Source organism: Episyrphus balteatus, chromosome 4 (genome assembly GCF_945859705.1).
Source record: "Episyrphus balteatus chromosome 4, idEpiBalt1.1, whole genome shotgun sequence".
Taxonomy (NCBI): Eukaryota; Metazoa; Arthropoda; class Insecta; order Diptera; family Syrphidae; genus Episyrphus; species Episyrphus balteatus.
In genome coordinates, this window is record NC_079137.1 from 66,892,910 (window position 1) to 66,902,318 (window position 9,409).

At 32.9% G+C, this 9,409-nt stretch overlaps 1 protein-coding gene across 1 annotated transcript; it reads left to right on the forward strand.

Annotated features, from left to right (window-relative positions):
• The first annotated feature begins 1,665 nt into the window (after positions 1-1,665).
• On the forward strand, positions 1,666-7,898 carry LOC129918745 (T-cell immunomodulatory protein). Its single transcript, XM_055999457.1, has 3 exons — positions 1,666-2,010; positions 6,040-7,029; positions 7,091-7,898. The coding sequence occupies exons 1-3, from the start codon at positions 1,815-1,817 to the stop codon at positions 7,699-7,701; spliced, it is 1,797 nt and encodes a 598-aa protein (XP_055855432.1). The 5' UTR covers positions 1,666-1,814; the 3' UTR covers positions 7,702-7,898.
• The last annotated feature ends 1,511 nt before the right edge of the window (positions 7,899-9,409 follow it).

The window sequence follows — 9,409 nt, forward strand, 5'->3', positions numbered from 1 at the left end:
GTTATAACTTATTAACAATCAAAATTGTTTCTTAATTCTTAAAACACGAAAATTTAAATAAAAAACATTCAATTTATTTAAGCTTAACCTATTAAAGTCAGTGGAAAATAAGAAACAAAGGCCGGATTTAAGAGAATCGGACTTTTCTATAAAAAAAAAACTTTAAGAAAATATTTTTGGGAACTATTATTAACTTTTTTTTAAACATACCGAAAAATTAATAAATAAATGTCGAAAATGTTGATATTTGACGTTTCCTGTGCTTTTTAAAGCCGGCCCCTTAAGGATTTTGTCTCATAAAATATATTTTATATCCTTAAGGGGCCGGCTACTAGCAACTCTACCCTACTAGCCCTGTTTCTTTGGGAGGTGGCAAAGTAATACTAGTAGTTTACTAGCGATTTTCAATGGAACGCACTTTCAACGAATTCAATACAAATCGTATCTACTCGGGAAGAAGAGCATAAGTAGATGATTGTACCAGATTAGATTAACCAAAACATCTTCTATTAGTAGACTACCACCTCCAATGGAATAGGGCTTCTACTGGCCAGTGTTTGTGCATTATGTTTTTGGACAGCGCTTCAAGCAAGAACGTTTTCTGAGGTCGACCCGGCGAACCCCACATGCGGAAAAGCCATAATGTCTAACATGGGAGGGTTGTGATCTCATCCGAGATCATGACTATCGTCCGTAATGGAGAAGAAGATTGTCTATTGAAACCGTTTTAATTTTATTAAAACGGTTTCAATAGACGATCAGTTTTAAAACGGTTTCAACGATTGCATTCTCATGCAATAGAATAATATAAGGTTGAATTAATAATAAAAATTAGAAAAAAATAAAAATATACTTACAATACTTTTTTTTAGAGATGAGGTTTTTTCTGGAATGTCCACTCAATAAAGACTTTATTGAGATTTTTTTTATACACTTTTTAGTTATGAGATGATGAAATTGCCAACTTAGAATTGGTCTACACAAAATGGTTTGCTTAATTGTTGTCTAAATTATGACAAATCAAATAGAAAGAAAATTAACAAATTAAATAGAAAAAAATTTACACTACTTTTTTTACTTTTAGAATAATTGTATCCAGTCAACAAAAGACACCGACTTTTTTTTATTGTTTTATTAATTTTGACGTTTTGGTTTTGTTCTTTTGTGAAATATGGGGTTGCACCTCTATCATATGGTGTTTTCTTTTTCGCACTTTTTCACCACGATCGAGAATCGATTCTCGTTCGACTTTTGTGTTCATACACAAAAAGTTGCAAGTGTGTGAGTGCAACCCCGCTTTTCGCGGTCGGAGGTCGGACTGTCTTTTCTGGACTCCGTTTTCTTGCTTGAAGGGCCTCTACACCATGAATGCATTCAAAGTCTTATTCACCACTCGATTCTCGAACTAAAATCACCCAACTCCATCCAACTTCACATCAGTTCAAAACTTTTGACATATCTCAAAAACCACCAAAAGTCAACACACAAAAAAAAATATATTTTTTCTTCCAAGTTAACAATTCTGAGTCATTTTCCATAAAGTTTCATCTGAAAATCGAAGAAAAATCCAAGAAAAACATAACAATTTCATAAGAAAATTATACATTAAACCATATCTGTATTGTTTTTTTCATATAAAATCATCAATAATTCACTAAAATCTCTTGATTAGTTTCGAAACAAAAATCGATTAAAAGTGCAAGAACAACGATGAAAATTTATTATTTGTTTATGACGACAAATTAAAAAAACAACAATAAAAACTAATTAACAAAGATCTCATTAAACAGAAATCACATTCAAAAGACCTAATTATGAAGGTTTTTAATCAAATTATTTTTCTACTTTCTTTGGGAATTGCAAATCTTTCTCATGCAAATGATATAACACAAAAAGTATTTGGTTCTGTTAAAGAAGGAGTTGTGGCAGCCTTCGGTGATTTCAATTCCGACGAACTGACAGATGTGTTTGTTATCAGCAATGAATTTACAACCCTTCAAATTCTATTGGGTAAGCCTATTCAATGTTTTCAAAAATAAAACAAAGAACTTAATTTAGAAATGCGTAGATATTTTGCCCCTCTTTTATTGTTTCTCTTTTCCTGTGGACAGCTAACTGATTCCTCTATAACTACGGTGACCATCCGTTCCGCTTTTCCCGAGACTGTCCCGTATTTTATAGCTTTTCCCGGGTTTTTAGTCAAGAAACCCGAGACTTATAACGTGTCCCGTATTTTGTAGTTTGTCCCGTAATTGTCCCGTATTTGCTCATTCTCTTATTTTTGACTGAAATTTAAAACTAAGCTTGTGTCGTTTGCGAACGAACTAGTGACCAAAGTTTACAAACTTAGTTCAATTTAGTTAACGATTAGCAAAGATTTATTTTTTGGATGCATTGTATTGGGAATTTCTGTATCATGTCATTTCACCAACAAAAAACGAATTGTTGTTTTCACTGAGATACACTGCAACTTTATCAATTGCTACTTTTTAAATAGGCAGGGGCGTACGTTGAGTTGAACAAATAAAAAAGTATGTATACGTCACTTATTATTTTTGGGTCCCTGATGTACCTTCCATTTGTTGGTCGCTAAGATTATGCAAGTAATATTTTTTGGGGGCCCAATATAATATGTATTTTTTCTTTCAAAAAGCAATTTATTTTTTTGGGACCCCTGAGGTGATATTTTTTTTTTAGATGAAATATTATGTGGCTAGCTACCAATTCACTGAAAAATATAATCTGTCTCTCTTGTGTCCGAAGTGATTCATGTCAAATATCTTATATTTTTGCTTCGATACTTTCATAACCAGTTGCCTTCTCTGCATTGTCTCCTTACGGGGCCCTGGCGTGTTGGGGGGCCCCGGGGCACCGCCCCACTTGCCCCAATGGTGTGTACGCCCCTGTAAATAGCTTTCAATTCCTACCACATAACATCTCATAAAGTTCGATTTTTCTGCACATCTGGGGATTTGGAGAAGAATTTCTTATACGCCGAGTCTTAAAAATAAAGAGTTCAGAAACTTTCTTTCTGCCAAGTCTTTACGGAGTAAAGAAATAGTTTTTCTGCTCTACCTCAAAATTTAGATGAAAAAGTGCCAATGTCGCTTGGTCCAGTACCAGCTTTTCTTTTTCAAGTACCACTACTTTGATTTCTGAGCACAAACAAGTTCCTGTCTATTTGTCTTTTCCTATAGCATGGATTTATTAAACTAAATTGAACTAGTTCAGTAGCGTAATTTGAACTAAATTGTACGATTAGTCAAATGAACTTAAGTGCCCAACTCTATTTAAAATACTTTATAAGGAAATTAAGAGCCGTTTTCTGAATCGAAACTAAAGCATTTTCAAAAATTTAAAGGTCACTTAAAATTCAAGATTTAAAAACCTTTAAAAAATAAAATGCACGACTAGGTCGCCATACACTTCATTCATGTAGTTCAAAAGACTTTTATGTTAGTTTAGATACTTCTAGATTTTAAGGGAGACTACCTGTATATAAATTTTAAAGACATTTAATTGATTTTGGGGAAGAGCCGACATTAAGGGTAAATTTTTAATGAAATTTTTTATGAAAAATATTTTAAATGAAAAAAAAAATTTTTATTTGACTTTTTTGGAAAACATTAAAATGCAGTTTTATTGCAATTAGGGATGCAACATCGTTAAAAAAACATCGATGTTTGAATACATCGATGTTTTATTTACAACATCGATGTTAAAAAAACATCGGTTCTATCTTCGATACATCGATGTTTTCCCGATTTATTTTTGTTGGACATAAATACGTTCTACTGTATCTAAAGAACAAAATATTTATGTCTTATCTGTTTAAAACCCAAAAACCTAAGTTGAATTCAATTTTTAGGTACCACAAAACAGACAAATTTATCAACAAAATGAAACATATTTTCTTAATACGATTTTCGTTTTTATTTATATATAAATACCATCAATTCTAATCAAATGGAATCAATTTTTTTAACGTTCAGAGCTCTGAACGGAACTCACAAGCATGTCAATAATGGTCGCCATAGCCGTACACACCATTGGGCCAAGCGGGGCGGTGCCCCGAGGCCCCAACTGACGCTAGGGCCCTGACTGGAGACAATGCAGAGAAGGAAACTGTTATTATAAATAAAGTAGAAAAAATATTACCTCAGGGACCTCAAAAAATGTTACTAAAATAATCTAAGCGACCAACAAACAATACTTCTGGGGCCCCCAAAAAAAGAGAAAGGCGTATACATATCCTTTTTAAAAAAATGTCTATATCGCAATGGCCCCTTAAAATTAATATTGTCCCGGAGCCCCGGCAACTCAACGTACACCTCTGATGGTCGCGTTCTGATTTCTGAACACACAGAAATAGTCTTTTGAATGAAAACATTAAAAAAAACTTTGAAGCTTTGAACACTAGACAAAAAAGATTGAGTTTGAGAGTTCAAGTTCTGTTATTATGCAAAAAAAGAAAAACGAGTAACAAAATGAACGATGTCGATGTTTTGCAGATTTAACGTCGATGTATCGGCGATGTATCGGCTTAAGAAACATCGATGTATACATCGATGTTTTTAACAAAAACATCGATGTTTTGAAAACATTGATGTATCGTTTGCATCCCTAATTGCAATCGCTTTGAGTATTACGTCTGAAAAGTTTAATCAAAATCGTTATAGCCGTTTTCGAGATAGTTGGTATAATTTGAATAATTTTTATGAGGGAGGTAAACTTTCTCAGCGAGATATAAAAAAACAACATTCAGAATTCCATAAAAATCATCTGTACCAAGTTGGAAGAAAATCCATTCACCCCTTTAGGCTGTGGAAATGTGTACAGATGGAGGCACAGACACACAGACGCACAGATAGAATTGCTAGACCCACTTTTTTGGAATCCTCCATCATCGTAATGTTGGTTTTGATTAAAACCTCAATTTGTTTGGACACAAAACCAAAACTTTTCCTATAGAGCAAGTAAAAATGATTTGATTTAAAAGAAAACTATTTTTGTGACAATTACAACGATCCCTATGTATTTCAGGACTAAAGTTAAATAATAGAAAAATTGATAGTTTTGGCAAAATAAATGATGTCTTAATTCGTCCTTTTACCATTTTACTGATTTTTTTTAATGAAATCCATTTCCGTTTTGGAAACGTTAAGTTCCAGTTGCAGATAAAATCTGAACTGCAGATTTATGGTTCTTTAAAGTCTGGGAATAGGTTGAAAATCTGCAAAATGCAGATAAATCTACACTATTGGCAACACTGCCTGAGTCTTAAAACATTAATTTTTTGTATCCGACCAATTGTACTCAAAATTTAAGATTTTTAAGCCAAAAACTTCGAGATTTAGTTCCAAGTTTTCAAACGATTCAAACACTAACAAAAAATTGAATAACAAAACTCTTAAAATTGGCTCGAAATTGTTGTTATAAAAAGCTTATAGTTTGGCTTCTATTATTTGGATATTCAGGATAAAGGTCTTCAGGTTCAGGGAAAATGGCAGAGCATCATATTTTGCCTTTTAAATACATTATTATACAAATACATTATATATTATTATTAAAGTTAACATTGAGACAAAATAAAGTTTTAAACGCAAAAATGTATTTTATACGTTTCTGAAGTACGTCACAAGGATAAAACTTCTGCAGAACATTTACATTTATGTAAGACTTCATTACATCATAAAATAATAAATTCATTAATGGTCGCGTAACGTCCACGTTCCATACAAATTTGCCCATTCTCCTTTCCTATAAAATGAAAATTATAATTAAAGTTGTAAATTATTACGTAAAAGCTTTAATTCTAAGCAACTTTAAAAGTACGACCCAGTCGTACAGTTTGCTTTATTTAGTTTTGAGTTTTCTACTATTTCATTATTTATGATTTTCTGTTTTCTCTTTTTTTTTTTGTCTCTCTTTTTATAGGTAAGTTATCTACTTAATATAAGATTTTATAAATTTTTTTTGTCCCGAATTTCGCTCCCATGAATATGTTCACTGTATTTATAACTTGTCTTTACTTTCTAGGGTCTTATACCGAACCACTCCTCCATCCCGGACCATTCTGTATCTTTGACAAGAAAGAGATTACAAGTGTGGTCCCAGGAGACTTTGACGGCGATGCCTTAATGGACGTCCTCGTCACAACCCGCGGATCAAAGAATAATCTCCTCGATGTCTATATTAACTGGGGTGCATCAGACTCCCTAATTTGCGCCAATGCGTCCACTCTAACCACCAACGGGGAACCTTTGGCTATCGACTATAATCGCGACATGATTATCGATCTCTTCGGCGTGAATGAAGACAACCAACGGACATTCTGGATTTTCCAAAAGAATCGTCTACCTCCCCAGGTAGTTCCTCAAGTACCGGCCCCAAATAAACAAAATGAAAATGCCTTCATCCAAACACCGCATGCAAATGCGTATTTAGACATAAATCACGACTTTACGGCAGATCTTTTCATACAAACCGAAAAGTTCTTTGAGGTTTGGTACGGCAAGACCGATGACGATAAACAAGGATTCCTTTTTAATCACAAAGTTGACTTGAATATTGTTGGATCGCCCAAGACCCATGTCGGACAGAGTATCTTTCTCGATTTGGAGTTGAAAGGAGTTCAAAATCAGATTTTGCCAATGTGCTTCCGAGATGAATGCACTAATTCTACCATCCTTGCTCATGATGGACAACATTTTAGAGATATTCATGTGAATTTTAAAGATCCTCAGGGTGTTCAGTGGGGATTTATTGAGCCTGTTGAGGATGATGTTTATTTGAAGACGATTACAGCTCGTGGAGGTGATTACAATATGGATGGTTATCCAGATCTTTTAGTCACATTGAAAGCCATCACTGCACCGAAGGAGAGAATGCAAACGTTTTTGCTTGAGAATGTTCCTTGTACTGTGTGCAATGGTCCTTTGAAGAGAACATTCGAAGTTAAATGGAATGCCTTATCGCCAATGGGTAATGATACCGTTGCTGGAGCTTTTTATGATTTCTATCAAGATGGTAAGTATTCTTGAGCGAAAAGCAACTCCCAGTCTAATCTAAAGAATAATCATTTTTTCAGGTGTTCTTGATGTGATTCTAATGGAGAAGAAAAATGGAAAATACCGCCCACTAGCATTCCGTAACACTCTTGATTACGATGCTAATTTTGTCAAGGTCATTGTCCTCACAGCTTTGACAAATAAATTTAATCCCACAGAGAAGACCGCTTTGGGACGTAAAAAACGTACATATGGAACCAATTTACCAGGACCCCGAATCGAATACTTTACCACGACCCAAGAGGGCGACATTCAACGTGGATCGAGTGTGCAACTTCCACAATCTGCATATCTTGCTCTACAAATGCCTTATACAATCTTTGGACTTGGTAGAACACCAAATTTCGTAGACACTTTAATAGTTGGTTTGGCAAATAAATCACGAACATGGACACAATTGATTCCAAATTCTCAAATCATTGTTGTGCCACAGCCAATTGAAGAACCATTACGCTGGAAAGCTCAGCTATTCGTTACACCAAGTAAATTGATTTTAATGAGTGTGGTGGCTTTAGGTGGAACTTGTTTGGTTATTATTTTGATTATTCTTGTACTCTATATTAAAGAGAAGAAAGAGGATAAGCAGGAGAAATTACAAGAAGCACACAGATTCCATTTTGATGCTATGTAAAAGTTAGATTTCAGAGAGAAAGAATCAGTGTGGAAGTTAGTTCGTGATAAATTATTAATTAAATATGTACTGAAAGAATTTTAATTTTTCTCTTCGAACCAAAAAAAAAAATCTTGTTTTTTGTTTCTTTTATTTTTTTTTTAATTTAAAAATTTTTATGTAAGATTGAAATTTAAATAACGTTATTATTAGATAAAATTAAATAAAAAAAAATAATTAATTTTAAAATTATTCATTAATACAAAACATTTGGTGTTTTTTTACTTTAATGCCTCATTTTACTTATTATCGGTCCTCTATTGACTGCGTCGAACCCGATCCTCCATCTGTTGCCTAGAAGCCTAAACTGTCAACTTCCGTTGCACGAGTTTCCATAACTTTGGAGCCGTTTTTATCAAAACAACAATTTTGCAGGTTCGTGGTTTTGGCCTTGTGCCCACTATATTATACTGATGGTTAGTAGGAACTACAATTAATCTGCTTGGCAAAGCGTTTTCTAATTTCGTTTAGTCGATTTTCTGCTTATCCATGTCATCATACAATAATCAACAAACTAGATCAAAAATTCAATTTCAAATAGAAAGGACTAAATGTGGAACCTAGCCATTTTGTCTTGCATCGACAACACTTTCAGAACGAAAAATTTGTGGAACCCATGTAGAACTTATTTTTCAACAAAAAAAAGTTACTCAGAGACTACGGTGAGTACTTTTTTACACCATAATGAGCCATATTATGAAGAACTAAGGGAATGTGGGAAACCAAATGGAATATTATTTTCCCGCTTAATTTATTTTGAGATCTGGATTCTCCCTCGGAAAATATTTTAAGGGAACAAAAAATTTGATGGAATGACATCAGTTCAACTTTAGAAACTAATATACAGGGTGTCCCACAGTCACCGCCCCAAACGAAAACCATGGATTCCTGAGGTCATTTTAAGTCGAAAAACTTATGAGGTAATTTTCTCGTTTTCGTCCCGTTTTCGAGTTACCACGGTTTTTATAATTTTTGCTCTCTTGTCCTTTAACTGGCCTTATCTTTGCCAAACTACGTTTGATTTGAAAGATTTTTTTTACAACCAATCAAGAATTTATTACAGTTTTAGTTTGTCTCAAAACTTTTTTTTCCGCGGACAACCGTTTCTCCACAATTTTGCATCAAACACAATTTTCTTCGTTTTTTAAGTTGTTTTTTACACTTTCATATCATTTAAGTCAAAAAAACACGTTAATGAGTATTAATTTTTTGTGCTTTTTATTAAAGCCCAGTTTATTTTCATAAATAACATAAGTTTTATTTCATAAAAAAGGCTACTCAAAGTAATTAAAAAAATAAACAAACTGAGTGAATTAAAAAAAAAATAATTTTTAAATACAAAATTAATTTAAATGAACTAAAAACTTTTTCTGAGCCTTATCTATTTGTTCTTTTCTTAACCACAATAGCTCAGAAAAAGTTTTTAGTTCATTTAAATTAATTTTGTATTTAAAAATTATTTTTTTTTTAATTCACTCAGTTTGTTTATTTTTTTTAATTACTTTGAGTAGCCTTTTTTATGAAATAAAACTTATGTTATTTATGAAAATAAACTGGGCTTTAATAAAAAGCACAAAAAATTAATACTCATTAACGTGTTTTTTTGACTTAAATGATATGAAAGTGTAAAAAACAACTTAAAAAACGAAGAAAATTGTGTTTGATGCAA